Source organism: Myiozetetes cayanensis, unplaced genomic scaffold (assembly GCF_022539395.1).
Source record: "Myiozetetes cayanensis isolate MyiCay16 unplaced genomic scaffold, myiCay2020 scf1, whole genome shotgun sequence".
NCBI lineage: Eukaryota > Metazoa > Chordata > Aves > Passeriformes > Tyrannidae > Myiozetetes > Myiozetetes cayanensis.
The window spans coordinates 130,978,009-130,993,997 of NW_026086604.1; the positions used below are offsets into that span (position 1 = coordinate 130,978,009).

Here is a 15,989-nt window from a genome sequence, read left to right on the forward strand (position 1 = left end):
TGCCTGTTTTTCCTCACCCAGTCTGCTGAAGTACTGTCCCTAGCCATGCCTTCCCACCTCTTCACTTGCCTGATCTAATTCCAAGATGAGTCAGAAGCATGACGTGATCCAACAGGGAATTTTCTGCAGTGAGGTAGTTTTTGTCTGGATCAGCTGATTGTGCAGCCACAAATGAAATGGATCCAATTCCAAATCTAATATGAGATATGTGGTGGCAGCACATAGTTGTGGGCACAGGGAGTGCAGTGTTGTCACATTCTCTATCAGCTGTAGATACCCTGAAATTAGATGCAATTTGAGACTGTACCTTTGAACTAGACTCTTTACTTTTAGATAGCTAACTTAGGCAGCAGTAGGAAATAATACAAACATTTTGAACTACATCCAATAAAGGAAGATTAACACACCTGTTTTTAATAGCACAGCCATTATGCTACTCACACATAAGGCTAGTTTCTGTAGCCATTTGTGCATAAGAGGGCAAACCCCACACTTTGTGGAAAAGTGCTCTAATCACCACTCATTGCTGTGTCACGGAAAAATACTAGGACCATGATACAGGGAAAAGATGGAGATACAAGAATGTGGAGTTTTCAAAGGACTCTTGTACTTCACACTGTGTTCAACAGTAAAAAAATCATTGCAGAATTAAAATATGAGCAAAGAACACAGAGCCTTAAGATGGTCCCTGAGTATAGATTACCTTTTTCAAAATGTTGAGTAGGGTGTTGGAAAGTAAAGTTGGGTTGGAATCCTTTCAGGCTGAAGACAGTCTAAAACCCCAGTTCCCCATGACTTGCTCTTCCTGTAGAACTTCTGCATGAAAGCTCTGCTTGTTTTGAAAGGATTCTTACAATTCCTTTTGAAAGCCACTAGAACAGAGGGATGAAAAAGGAAGGGATAAAAAAGGCTCAAAGAACATCTACCATATGTCTTTTGCGAACATAATGGGGGATGATGAATGGTGAGGAGGCAAAGCATCCTCTGAGAATATCTAGCAGATGTCATCGAACTGAGGCGGAATCCAAAGAAAACATGCTATTCCTTACAAGTAGTCAGTTCTAAGCAGTAGATCAATGCTGACCTGCATCACCTACTGAGAATAGTTGTTGTGGATAGGTAAAGAAGCAGATCTAGAGATCCCCCCCAAAAATTCAGTAAAATAACAGTAAAATTCAGTAAAAAAAGTGCCTAGTGATTGTAAATCCCTTCGGGAAAAGGCTTGGTGTACAGTTTTCATTTGATTTGTCAGAAGTCTGCCTAATGAAAGTAATCACATTTAGCATGGTTAGTGCTATTGATTGCATCTAGTGTTTCTGCACTTCAAACAGTAGTAGTACCTTTTTCATATCTTGTTTGCACTCTTGTGATGTGCCCTCATTGCTGTGTGTCTGACTCTTCCCGCAAGTGTATACATGACCCCAGTTTTACTTAATTTACAATACAACTACTTCATAGTGATCAAAGAGTGCTAAAAGGCCTTAAAGACTGTCTGAGTTTTCTGTGACAGGAGGAATAGGCAGAATGTGTCTTATCCTATTGTTACCTAAAAGGCATCACTGTGAGTCACATTGTTAATGCGGGACACACCCTATTGAAGCCAGCAACATACTCTTACGAAGTGGAGCAGCAAAACAGGACTGTGCAACCAAAAGCCACGGGATATTCCAGGCCCTGTTACCAGCTGACAGCTACTGGTCTCCAAAGGATGTAACCGTGGAGAAGTGGTAAGGCTCCCATGCCAAGCTGTGAAAAATGTTGTCAAAGCTGCCAGCCTGAACCTTTGCCGTCAGGATACCCACGTCGCAAGCACGATGGCAGTAACAACGAAAAGATTCAAGTCAGCCCATCATATAGGGAAGCTCCAAAAATTTTCTATGGGGAGCAGACGTGTCTGGACACAAACACGACTGGCCTCCTAACTAGGGACGCGCGAAAGAGCTCCGCAGATCTAAACAGTATAAACCCCGCCTAGAGTCGCCGTGCCGACCCTACGACGGGGCCTGGGCGGTAGGGCCGGTGCGGGGGCCGCTTGTGGGATCCCCTCGGAGCGCCGTGTGCCGGTGCGCCCCGCTCCAGCCGCGGCTCCCGGCGTGCCGTGCGGGAGGCGGTGCCCGGCGCGGGGAGGGGGTGGCGGCGGAGTGCCCGGGGCTGGGGGAGGAGCCGCCGCCGCCGCGTCTTGCTGCGTCCGTGCCCGCCGCCGCCGCGCTGCCGGGAGGGGCGGCCGCCCCGCGCCCCCCGCCCCGCCATGCCGCTGTTCGCCACCAACCCCTTCGACCAGGATGTGGGTAAGTGGCTCCCGGGGCGCCCTGGCCCGGCCTCCCCCCGAGGGAACCCCGCGGGCGGCCGGCCCCGCTCTCCGGCCCCGCTCCCCCGGCCCGCCCCAGCCGGGCTCGCAGGCGCCCCGCCGGGAACCGGGAATCGGGAACCGGGATCGGCGGCGGCCCGGCCGGGAACTGTTGGTCACGGTGCGGCCGGGCCGGGGCCGCCTCCCGCTGGGGCCGGCGGGGGCTGCGGCCTGGGCGGTGACAGCGCGGGGCTCCTGCGGGCCCTGCCGGCCTTGGGGCTGGGGGCGAGCGCAGGGTGCCCGTGGGGGACGGGCCGACCTGCCCAGCACAGCAAAACAAGCGGTGAGGAAGGTCCGCGCTGGAGCGTTGCTGAAAGGATGAACTGTAGAAAGCACCATCTACAGTTGCTTCACAGACAGGCATGAGAAAATCGTCAAAGCGTCTTGTATTTAGTGCTTTAAAGTGGATTCCTGTGGGAGCTTTCTTTTTCAAGTGGAACTTGGCGTGTTGTGATCAGGTGTCATGCCCAAATTGCTTCTTCCGAGGCCAGACTAGATGGAGAAGAAATGTCTGGTTTTTACTTGACAAAAATTATGCTTATTACTGATTGTGTCCAAACTGAAGATAAAATTATATATGGGCAGTTAAAAATTAATTTTGTATGTCTGATTTGTGATTGTGTAATATAGTTTGTCTTCAGCCTGCTGCTGACATCTGTTTTACTTTGAGTGATAAAAGTTTTGTCCGGGGAATCACAATAATACAAAGGGACTTTTTCTCATATGTGGCTCAGTATCCCACCTTCCCCATCCACCTCCCCATTATTTTCCTACAGCAGTTTAACACTCTGTAAGTTTCTTGAAAACAATTTCTTTGTAACTTTCAACATCATCGATACATTGTTTCTTAAGGTTTAGCCAACTTTAAAAGTCTTGGCTCCAATTTAGTTCTTCAAACTCTTAAAAAAAAAAAAAAAAAAAAAAAAAGTAAACCCCCCCAAACTGTCTGAAAAGTATGTATCTTTTGAGAGGAAAGGATTAGTGCATAAACAAAGTACTGTGACATGAATTCTGCATGTATGTCCTCAGAAATTCTTTGTTGCATCTCAGTAAGGCATAGCTTGCTCTTCTCATTTTGAACTGTTAAGAACACTTTTAACCTGAAGACTGCACTTCAGTTAATGATTTTGTTGGTAGCAAAGTTGACTGAGTTATTTGGAAAGCGGTAAATAATTTCTTACTGTCTTCTAATGTAATTTGGCAGTTGAAAGTGAGGAAGAGATTGTACTGCCTGCCAGTTTTCCACGGACCATTAGAGGATTGAAACATTGGTAATATTATCTGTGAGAATGATTTGAACTAATAAGATTAAAAAGTGATAGGCTCAAGTTCTGGCAGATGTTCACTTTTTTTACTTCCTAAGGCTGCTGGCTGGCAGGGAAGCTCAGGCTCTGTGAATGGACTTCTCTAGAGCTCTGTCCAGTGGATGTGCTTGTCAGCACCGCGAGTCTCCCAGTGCAGGGCAGTGGCACTCAGCAGCTACTTCAGTGGTTTATTTCCTGTTCTCTGTCTGCTGAGGATGCCAACACCTTACCTATTGTGCTTGCCTAATATGATCACCAGTTAATATTTTTCAAAAGCGTTATTCTATGTACTGTATGAGGAGAGGGAAATAACCGCTCAATTGCAAATTGTTCTTGGAAAAGCAAATAGTGGCCTATAGGCTAATTTTCACTGATAAACACAGTTTCTTTCTTTTGATCCTTTTCATGGTGTCTCCTGAGGGAGACCTGAGGAGCAGCAGGCTGTTCAGTTGGTGACAGTCTACTTTCAGGAGCCTACTACCTTTATACATCACTTAACTGGATTTGTGCCAGGGAAATGGGAATGGTGAAGTCTCCCGGAAAGTGTCCCTGGGCTCTTCTCCGAGGCCCCTTGGGAATGTGCTATTATCTGGATGAATTTCTTGGCAGGCTTCATAAGATAAAATCATCTGGTAGAGTAAGCTCTCATGTTGTCGGGAAACTTCCAAAAGTTGTCAAGCCGTAGTGCTATTTCTCAGTTCTTTTCTCAGAGTGAAAATTGAGTGCTCTGCTTTTGTTCTTGTCCAGCAAGAAAGTTTTCATTTGAAAATCAGATTCCTGAAGCAGAAAAGCAGTCAGAAGCTATTCTTAATTTCATATAAATTTGGACATTGGTGTAATTGATAGTACTGCTGTGATAACTGTGCATTCTCTTCTACTGGACAGCTGCTCAGTATTGTGGAACAGTTGGATATTATTTCGGAACCATTTAGGATGATGGATTGCAGAGAACATACCTGGAACTAAATTATTTTCTGTTGTTTTGAGGAGCATAAGCATTGCTAAAGTTCAGGAGAATTTTTTTCAGTTTGTCTGGCCAGTTAGCAGCATTTGGCTAGTCCTGTTAGCGTGCTGCTGCCCTGGAAGCTGGTCATCCAACTTACTGTTTAGAGTCAACTTTGTACAGAGATTTTGAGGGGTGCACCCCTTTTTTTTTTTTTTTAGGTGTGGTTGGCAAAAGAATGTTGTTTAAGACTGCTATTAAATTAATAATATTAAAGAATGCTTTAAGCTGCCCATGTATTTGAGGAGGTAAACCATTGCCATCCTCAAAGAGTGCAAATCTCTGGGTGAAGCCCAAATAGTTTTCATTTTCTGAAGCTTCTTTTTACCATACTTAGGAATATTTCAGCAGGAAGGGATGCTAATCAGTGGTGACACAAGTTGGTGTGGGTTTTCACAATCAAGTCAGGGAACCTTTGACAGTGTGTCCAAGTAAGGAACATAATATTGGAATTTAACAAAAGAAAAAAATCTTCAAGATGCTGGGCCTGCTGAGAGTATAATTAAGAAACTCTAATCCTCCATTTAAGGGGTTAGAATTAATGGTGTTCTTATTAGGTCCATTGGTCGTCTGTTTTTGCCATATTTCACAACCTTAATTATAAAGTTACTCCCAGAGGGTTGTTTCTGAGAAATGCAGATTTATCTGTAAGTTTGATGCAGGCACAATAATGGTGAAAAAGTGCTTATAGAACTAAAAGACTGTCTACTAATCTGTCATGATAGGCTAATTAGTAATATAGGTAATTAGTAATATAGCTTAGGATAGTTTCGGTGAAGAACTTACTGCTAAAGTCATTCTGAAGTATCATTTAGATCTTATCTCAAGAATAAAGTCTGTAACTCTGGACTTAATGTGCATACTTTATTCTAACATGATGTCAAGCATTGTAAACCTAATTTACATTGCAAGAAGAGAACTGGAAAAACATTTGCTCCCTGCTGTAAGCTTATTATTTCTGAAGTTTTATAAGCTGCAATAAATGCAGGTTCTGGTGTGAGTTGTCATAAAAATCACACATGATCTTTAGAGGAGGTGTTTAAAAAACACGTGGGTTTTTGTATGACTTTTTTTTTCCCTTACACATAGTAGAGGATGAAGGTACTTGCATTTGCTTTGGATGTTAGTCTAGTTCTCAGTGTAGCGGTTTGAGACACCACAGGAGTGGGAAGAAATTCAGGGTCACTATTTATAGTAATAGGAAATTAAGTGGGTAGTTTAGTAATGTGGTAGAACTGTCAACCTGATGTGACTTGCAATACTTTTTCCCATGTTTTATTAACTATAGCAGTTGTTGATAATTTTATGCTTACAAATCTTCAGATATTTATAATATGCATGAATTACATATGCCTGTACATATGAGCAGCCAATATTTGATGTTATTAGAATGTAAGAAATGGTTTGACCGTGATTCCCATTGTGCAATTTCTTGAAATAAAATCCTCTTGCTATTTAAACTCATTATTCTTTAGATTTCTCCCCTTAGTTAGTCAACATCTTCAAAACAATCCAGTTACATGTCTCTCTGACCTGGATTTTCTCTGTTAGACCAGGTTTGCCAAAAGGAGGGAAAATTGTTGCAGATGAATTTCTTGACCCCAGATAATTATGGAGACTGCAGACTACGTTAATGTCTGGCTGCAAGGGAAGATGAATTCCAAGGATTGGTTCAGTTTGTCATGAGGCACATTTTTGCCTAAGTTGGCCCACTGCTTTTCTCAGCATTGTTTTAAGAAGGACACTAACTATGAAGTAACAGGGAGACTGAGCAGAAAATGTGTGAGAAAGGAGTTATAGTCACCCCCCTTTTCAGTTATTTATAAATGTTTGTGAAAAATGAGAACTTCTTACTAAAAGATACCTTTGGTGTATGTTCTCAGTGAAAAGTGGCAATGTGACAGAATAAAACTGAGTGAAATACCCCTTCTGTATATCAGCCAACAAAAAATTCACTACTAATCACCAGACGGAGTTCAGATGGGCACTTTGAAGCCAACACAGTATGTTTCATAGAGAAAAACAGTACTTTCCTGGTAATTCTCTTTCTTTCCTCCCAGGGAAGAGCTGTCACTTTAAGTGCTTCTCCTCATTTCAGCTGTGACAGTGTGCATTACAATATCAAAATTCAGAAAAATCAAAGTACATCTCCAACATGTAAAATCTGTTCCTCTAACTGATTAAAGTAACACTACCTATCTGATGTGAAAAATTAACTCTCTTGCTGATCTTCTGAAATGCTCCTTCTACTTGTGGCTTGATTTGTGGGGCTTTGCAAAGAGATCCTGGCACCATTTATTAGTATAACGTGCCTGTGATACACCTTGTTTACAGGCTGATCATCTTCCTCATGTATCTCTAATGTGCTCACCTTCCTGCTCTGTTGTAATATTTCTGGGTGAAAGGTACTTTGAGTTCTGTGGCTTTGTTAGGGTTTGCATGAGACGTCTGAACATCTAAAATATTTTTACCTCATGGGTCTTACTATTTCAGCATTATCTTCCTAGATGTTGGATTTTTTGTCTCCATTCTGCTGGGTTCACTGAGTTGAATAATGTTTATTTTGGATAGGCTGCGTCCTGCACGCTGAGACCCTACATGGTCTTCTGAAGGAATGAGTTGAGGTGCCCTCATATCTGCTCAGTCACCACTGCTTGCTTTGCCTTGGATCAGCTAGCAGTGCTTTCATAGGACACCTTCTACAATGGCTCCCTTAAGGACTTCTTAGGAATACTGTAAATGGGACTACAGTTAAACTGCAGTAGTTGGTTAGTAGCTTTGATTTCTCTCTGTGGTGGCATTGCCTTTTAGAGGCTATTTTCAGTCTTGTCTAAATGGAATCTGGTTGGATGTATTCTTCTTGTGCAGTTCTGAGCATGTTAGTGAAATGCAGAGTGGTTAATATTCTATTGGTGGCTTTTGTAGAATAGGCCAACAAATGCATTTGTTCGTTTTATTTGACAGACAAAAAGAACAGAATTTAATGGCATTTAACTTCAGTGATGTGGAATGGTATGTAATCCAAATTTCTCAACAAGTGCCTGCAAAAGAAAAAGAAAAATTTATAATCAGTTTCCATCTTTAAGGATTATTTATATTGCTTGGAATTTTACTATTTGCAATTTTATAGAGATGGAGAAATTAATTATTTAGTCTTGGGAAGAAAACAAGACTTTTGGTGGAAAATGGAAGAGAGAAGGCTGAGGGGAGTGTTGAATTTTTTATTAATTCTGTGGTGTTTACAATGTTATAACAGATTTGTGAGGATTTTTTTTTATCATGTCAGAAACTGGTTGTAATAAGAGTCTGTGAACCGAAGACTTTTGAAGACTTTCTGTAGCCGTTCTTTTCTTTGTAACTTCAGTTACTGAGAACTTCAGTATTTCATTTTAGAGATGTCCAACTGTGAAAATAAGATTATGTCCATGAATAAAGTAAGAGCAAATAATAAGTAGGATCGTTAAAAAACTTAGTAGAATTTTGAGTTCTTCCTTATATTTGTATGCTTTAAATCTCAAATCATGTACATTTTAAGTGTTGGATTTGGGGTTGTTCTGATCTGGAATTGTTATTTCTTGAAGTTCTAGCTAGTTTTAACATCTTTTAGGCTTTGCAGCAGAAAAATAGCTCAGTTCTGAGGTTGGACTTTTTTCAAAATAAACATCAGTAAAATCTAAAGCTTAGAGAGCTCCAACCTGCCAAGACCTCCTTCTGAAAATGATGTTAGCAATGGGTAGTCGCTAAGTTTTCTGGTTTAAGAAATGCATCATGTGGTTCAGTGCAGTATCTGAACATTGATGAGGGTCTTTACTCTTGCAAATTTTGAACAAGGCAGTAAAATGCTATTGTTAAAATGCAGAAGTAAGGCAATCAAGTGACTAGCACATGTCTGCATGAAAAATTTGCAGAAGTATTTATATTCCTCTTACCAGCACCTAAAGGGTCAACCATTAAGCCTGGCAGTGGATTTTTTTTCAGCAATGTACTACGTTTCTTTTGTTAAACAGTGCTTTATACATCTGATGAAAAATTTCTTTTAGGACAGTTATGAATTTTAGCAAACTTTTATTTTTCCTTCTGAGTAAAGTTTTTTTTCCTTCTGTCCAGAAATGATCATCTGTAGTTGTGTTTATTGTATACTTCAAATAGAATCGCAGTGCAAATATTTTTGCTTTGCTTAAAATTTCTAAATAATGCACGAAACCAGAGGAGGAAACGAGATTTTATCTATGCTCCCAGGCTTCAGGTTTATGTACGTTTTAGGGAAATGGGGCCTCAACAAAATTAATAAACTTTACAATACAAGGAGAGGCAGGTTTTTTTAGGTATCCCGGAGGAACCCAGGCAAGAGCCTGTGTACTTTTTACTGCAACCAAAGTATAAGTAATTCAACTCATATATTGAGATCTTTCTGGCCTGGCTTCTCATCAGTAGGTGTAACTCTGGAATTTGGGTACAGTATTTCAGTGAGCATTTGTAAAGAGGAAAAGTGTTTGCTTTAGAAGGCAGATGATACTGTTTTGTATAAATTTTATTCAGAGGTTTAATTTAAAAAAGAAATAGGATAGAACCATATGTTTGGAAGAATGATTTCAGCATCTAGGTATTTTATTTGAAGGATGTGATGTTCTACAACTTATTGAAAAACTTCAAAGATACAAACACAACCAAGATTTCTGTCATAGACACATTTGCCTTCAGAATACTTCTTTATTTATTTATTCTATATGTGATTTTTGACAGTGTTTGTGTGGTTGGAGCACCAGTTCTGACTCAGGAGTTACCAAACTGCAAATTATTAGTCATTGAAAGGTGTGTTGGTAGGGAAGTACAACTAATGCTTACCTTATTCTTTTTTTTTTAATGTTTTCCTAGGCATCTGCATGAGGTATAATATATGTATTAGAGACTGAATGTTGGGCAAGATGGAATTGGTCTGGCTCAGTATGGTTAGTGTTCTGAGTACAGAAGTATAAAGGGAGAGGCCTCCTGATCCCACGCACTGTGCCTTGCAAAGTGGCTGAAAAATGTGATATAATTGGTTTTGTGTGTGTTGCTTATGTTTTAGGGATTAAATAAATTGTTGAAGTTATTTAGAAAGGTACTCTTATGTTGTGCAGGATCGTTGTTGTTGTGTTTGACCAAAGAACCCACAGATCCAAGTATTGTTTTCCTCTGAAATGATAGTGTTTACTACTTTGTCTGTCTGTCTTTGTGGTATTGCTTGTAAGAAAAAAATATTCAATAACTTCTAGAAAAATAAAGGTGAGAAATGAAGACATGTAATTAAAAAAAACCAAACAAGGAAAAAAGCCAGTTGAAAAAATTTAAAACTACTATTTTACTAACTAGTCTTAATAATAGTTTGTAGTAATTAATAGTTATTAATAATACTAATTATTATGACACAATATAAGATTTTGCAATCTTGCACTGGTTAAAATTACTATGCTAATTAGTAAGCCTTGCTTGTGCTCAGAAAACAATGCCTCTAATTTGTACAGCTTCATGGAAGAGAGCTGTGTCACGTAGTCCTGTTGTCCTTTGTGTTTGACATAGCATTAACAGGTTTTGAAGAATGCTGATTTTAGGAACCAGCACTGTCTTTTAAAGTTGTTTTTGTAAAGCTTGAAACATTATCTGATCCTGTCTTGGCATTCACTAAGTTGAGTAAGATTTTGAAGCAAGGATGAGGTGGAGGGGTAGGACCTGAACTAAACATTAATATTGTTATGTTAGAGTTATTTTTGATCAGAGATGGAAGATAACTTACGGAAGAAATGTTCTTTATCTTCTGTGTACTGTGCTAACCTGTCCTAAGACCTTAAACACAAATGTCTGTTTTTCCTTGCCTATCACAGTCCCTTTCGAGTATTAAGACAGCATCTGCCAGTGACATGTCAGCTGTACCTGAAGGTTGAGAGTGTGCCAGCTGTTAGACAGGGTAGGCAAATATTCAATGCACATAAACCTTTTTTCAACTGTGAATGTGTACCTCATGCTAGAAGAGAGAGCATTCATGGATTTTAAGTGATAATAGTGTAAGTAATTTCACTTCAGTAGCTTTCATACTTTTGTCTACAAAACACTGATGCATCAGAGGAATTTTGTCAAAGTGTCTTTGTTGCTCCTGTTCCCAGAGTGGTGAAAGGCAATAGTCACTTGCTAATGCTCTGACAGAGATAGTAGCCTTTTTTGTGGACAGTCAGCATCACTGTAGCATCACTGTGCTGATAACATTCTCAGTATGCTGTTAGCTTTTAATTGCCCTTGTTTGAGACAGAATTTCACTAAAATTCGAGGCAATTTTTTTTAGTTGTATCTTACCATAAGTTTTATTTTCTAAGGGAATTAATGGATGAGTTGTTATTACAGAAGACAGAAAGTATACAATGAAACTGGGTTTCAGGCTGAAATTTAGTAAGAAACTATCCAGTGTTTGTTGATGGAGGAGATACCCTGACTAACAATGGGGAAGGCATTGCAAGCAAATGGCAGTTTTTATGTAGAACTAGCTCTTCAACTGCCAAGCAGGAATGTAGCCATGGCAGAAAACTTGTAATTGTATTCATGGATAAATTTGCAAAATATTCTTATTGAGAATTAAAATAAAGGCTGTAATCAGTGTCAGTTGATATGTGTCAGGGATTTCATCAGCGTCCATCTTACTTGTAGTTTCAGCCAAAGTATTTAAATTAGCATAAAAGGCACAGTTTGCTGTTATCTTAAAACATTAAGCATGCATTAGTTTACTTCTTTGTTTGTAGAAGACATAACTGATTTCCATGACACTTCTCTCTGATGACACTGTGAGGAAAGAAGGATCAATTGTTGTCAAAAATACAGACAACTGTCTGTTTTGTAGAATAATTGAAAAGGTTTTGGTTCCACTGGATTGCCCAGCTCTCTGCTGTAGGATGTGCTCACTGAAATGCAGCATTAGTCATGAGTGAGTGGTGTGCTTTTGTGAGGCTCCATGTGTGAGCTCTGAGCCTGGCGGGAACTTAAGGCTGTGGAGAGCACTGTGCAGACACACTTTGACTGGAGCTGATCCAGCTCCAGTAGAACTGGCAATGAACTAAATCAGTTGAGTCCTGAAAGTAAACTGCATCTATGTGGTCTGTTTTGCGTGTCTCTGGACTGTGCTTATCAGCTGTTTTCAGTGTGGGGAGTGCATTTTAGCCAACTCAGGCTCTGTGTCTCATGAAAGCAGTTCTGATGCTCCAGAGTTGATGCTGGCTTTGGTAGCTGTACAGCTGCTGTGTGCACAGACTAGGATTTCAGAAGACTGCCTTGGCCTGTGATGGCTCTGCCAGGCATTCAGTTCAGGTGTCTTATCTGAACATCAAGAATTTCTGTGGTTGTGATTTGTTAGATTTACTAGTCATAAGCATGATTTGGAACAATAGCAGACTGAAAGAAAAATAGTGGTTGGTTGATCAGCTAGTCTGTCTTCGTGCTAGATGTTAGCATGGTCGCTACCTATAATTTTTCATATTTCTTTTGACTGTGCTTTTTAAAATCAAAGTAATGTTCTCGTTGAGTTTAGAGAGAAGAGGCAGTGCTCTTTTACTTTAGCTGAGAAGTACAGAATTGTAACTAGCTTCCATTTAGGATTTCACTATACTGTTTCGCTATTTTCCTTGCATCAGGCAGTACAACTGATGTGTTATCATTTCAGTTGCATATATTTCAGTGTTTAATTTTTGCTCAGAAATACTTTGAGAGCACATAACCGTAAAGTTTGCTTTTCTGCATTTTTGTTCGCAATTAAGAAACTAATTACTGAAACCTACTTGAGTTTGTAGACACAGGAACTCATTCATAAGAAAAACCGTTAACTTTGAGATGAATAATTCCTTGTAATTTTTGGAGAGTAGTTGTTTTGCTTTGTCTTTCTCTTCTTTGCAATCTTGCAAATGCTAATATAGATAATGAGGTTTTCCTGACAGGTTAGTTTTTATGGGAAATCTTTAGCTCCTTTCAAAAAATTAAGTAGTCTGAGACATTCCCTGTAGGATGGTACTCACTGCTGAGGCACATTTTATGCTTTGTAGATTAAGATGTGAACATCAGATGAAACAGGGATGGGAAACAAAGTTTGTGTACTATTCTATGCCCGTTCACCTTTTGTTTGGTTACTAACGGAAAATCCTTGTGCATTCTCTTATGCTCTCCAGCCTTCATCAGTGTTTAGATAATCTTCTATTCAGCTGCAGTGTAAGCCTCAGTTTCCTTTAACATTTTTATTTATTATCCTTGGTGTAACTAAGCTTTTCTGGGGGAGAAATAGGCAGGGAGTCTTTTTTTTTTTTCCTGACATGAAATCTATTTCTTCTCCACCTACTCTCTCTATTTCTTTACTCTTCAGCAGCTTCTATAAGATTAGCTTTGGTTTAGCAGTCCTTATAGCTGAAAAGAAACAGTGAAATATATGATCCAAAGCAGAGATGAGAATGGAGAGATAAAAGTTTTGTGATTATTAATGAATTGTGAAATCCTCCTTGTTGAGTTGTAATACATAGAAAGGACATGCAAGACGTAGCAATTTAGTGTCTGAGAAAGTGATAAATTCAGTTGTTTCTGACTCTGTAGTGAACTAATGCTTTAGGTATTCATATCCTATTAAACTTTATGGTTTCAAATTGAAAAAAAAAATCTGTTGGTAGCTGAACTACTTGTGTCATATTCTGGGTGCATCTTTATTACGTGTGAAAACAACGCCAAAATATGTTTGCTCGTTAATTGAAACTCATGGCCACAAGTGAACATTCAAAAATTAAAAAGAATTAGGTATAATAGTGTTAATTTGTGAATTTCATTAAATATAGGGATTTGTCCTATATTTAGCTGTATAGACAGAGCTAATATTTCAACATATTTTTTGATGATTTTGTTAAGGTTTTTTTTGTTTAAATTTGTGTTCTGATTTGCTTATACTTTATTCATCAGAGAAAGCAACCAGTGAGATGAACACTGCAGAAGACTGGGGCCTCATCTTAGACATCTGTGATAAAGTTGGACAGTCACGCACAGGGTAAGTGACTTAAGAATTTCCTCCCCAAACTTTCCTCATATTCAGGTGAGGAATGAAAATTTTGTTATGTTTTGTAGACTTTTGCAACAGCTCAATTTCACTTAAATTTATTACCAGTAAAAGGAAAATATATGGGGTTTCTGCTGAAATATTTTGCAATTCTTCCTTTGGAGATACTAGCTGATCTGTTAAAATTAGGACTTGTGAACAGCAGCTTTTCACTGATGTAACAGAATAAACAAAGTGATGTGTTTTAACAGTATCACTGTAAACCCAGGAGACTTCATGAGGGATTTTTCTTACAGAATTGTAATCTAGGTTGGAAGTGACCTCCAGAGGTCATCTAGTCCAACCCCCCAGCTTCAAACAGGTCTAATTAGATCAGGTTGCTCAGGACCGTGTCAAGTCTTGAATACCTCCAAGGTCAGAGGTTTCACAACTTCTATGGGCAACATATTTTAGTATTTAACTACTACTACTACTTACTAAGTAAATAAAAAAATTGTGCAATCTGATTACACTTTTTCCTGTTCCAACTTGTCTGTTGCATCTTGTCCTATGACTGTGCAGCTCTAAGAATGAGTCTGGCTGCACCTTCTATATATTTTTTGATTAATTAGTTGTAGAAAGCAGTAAGGTCCACTTTTTGTCCGCCTTTCTCAAAAACAGCTCTCCCATCTCTCCTTGTGTGTGACCCTCTCTGACCATCCTGGCAGCCATCCATTGGACTCACAGTCGTGCATCAATAGCCTTCCTGCACTGGGGAGTCTCAAACCAGACAAAGTGCTCCAGATGCAGAATAGAGGAGAAGGATCTCTTTCCTGGCCCTGTTGGCTGTGCTGACCACTAGTTTGACCGAGGATGTGGTCGGTTTTTCTGCTGCTAGGCTGCACTTGCTGACTGCTGTCACCCAATATGACCTGCAGATCCTTTCCTACTTTTCAGGTGGTCAACTCCTTACCTTTGCTGGAGCAGACCATCCAAAATGCAACATCTTACCCTCGTTCTTGTTCAACTTAATGAAGTTCCAGTCTGTCCATTTCTCCAGCCTGTCCAGGTCCCTCTGCCCTGTCCTCCAGTATATTGAATGTTCTCCTTCCTTTTGCTGTGGCCAGTAAGTTGCTGAGAGCAGTGTTGGTCCCAGCAGGAATCCCTGAAGGATTCCGCTAGCTAATGCCTGCTAGCTGGAATTTGCACCATAGGTGACAATTCTTTGAGCTCAGGAGGCCAGTTTTCCACCCACCTTATCATCCTTTTATACACCCCATATTTCACCAGTTGTGTGATAAGGAGACTATAAGGCCTTGAACTGTAGGTCAAAACTTTGCTAAAACCAGGGTATAAAACATCTGCTGACCTTCCATTGTCCTCACCACCAGACCACCAGTGTCTTTGTCACAGGAAAAAATGATGTTTTGTGTTTCTTCGCCTTGTTTTCAGAAGCTATTCCCTGACATCAGGGCTTTGATAAATTTACATTTTGAAAATGTGATATTAAATTAAAGACATCTTAATATGGGCCACTAATGTTTGCATTATTCATTCTTTACTGAGCTGTTTCATAGAATTTATATATGAACTTGCTTTTTGGACAAGGAAAATTAAAGTGTTATTTGAGCTAGCAACTAAAAAATGCAGTTTAAAGATATGATTTCAGTGTACTATAGTGGGTTTGGTCACTGTAGTATTAGGCTTTGGAAAGGTTTTGAATACATCTTCTCAGAGCATTGCCTGTAACAATTCAGGTAAGGAACAGACTGAAAAAAAAATGTTTTGTCATTGCTACTGTTTAGTGAAAGGCTTCTCTGAGAACAACCTGGATTGCTGTGTAAAACTGTGAGAAGCAGTATGAGATGCCAGACAGCAAATTCTCACCTGAGACTTTTGTTCCAAAGAATAGGTTTGCAACTAAGCTTATTCCTTGGGATTAGAGGTGGGTGGTCTTATAATTAGCGTGGCATATTGATTGAGACTTCTGTGCTGTTGTGTATAACTGTAGTTAACAGCTGGCAAGTTGTTAATAATGTTTCAGGTTAGTCTGTGTATGTAAAACTGCATTTCTGTTCCTTGTGCATGTTGACGTTGAGCCTGTAACAGTAACTATATTATTGAAAGCTTCAGTATTCTATTTAATCATGGAAAGCATTTCCACAGGTGAGATTTAGTCTCACAGCAGCACAGCCTGAACAGTGCTCAAATGTGTGTAGCTGCAAGAGACAACAGTACTGACAAAGCTAGAGATCTTCTGGTAAATCCCTGCAGTTAAATTCCTGTTACAGTTTGTGGGGTTTGTTTGTG

The 15,989-nt window shown here is 39.7% G+C and overlaps 1 protein-coding gene across 1 annotated transcript in view; it reads left to right on the forward strand.

Annotated features, from left to right (window-relative positions):
- Window positions 1-2,154: 2,154 nt before the first annotated feature.
- Window positions 2,155-15,989, forward strand: part of STAM (signal transducing adaptor molecule) — a 34,767-nt gene continuing 20,932 nt past the window's right edge. The window contains exons 1-2 of the mRNA XM_050315683.1: window positions 2,155-2,288; window positions 13,607-13,691. Of these exons, the coding sequence (XP_050171640.1) occupies window positions 2,249-2,288; window positions 13,607-13,691 (125 nt within the window). The 5' untranslated portion in view covers window positions 2,155-2,248. The remainder of the gene's footprint in view (window positions 2,289-13,606; window positions 13,692-15,989) is intronic.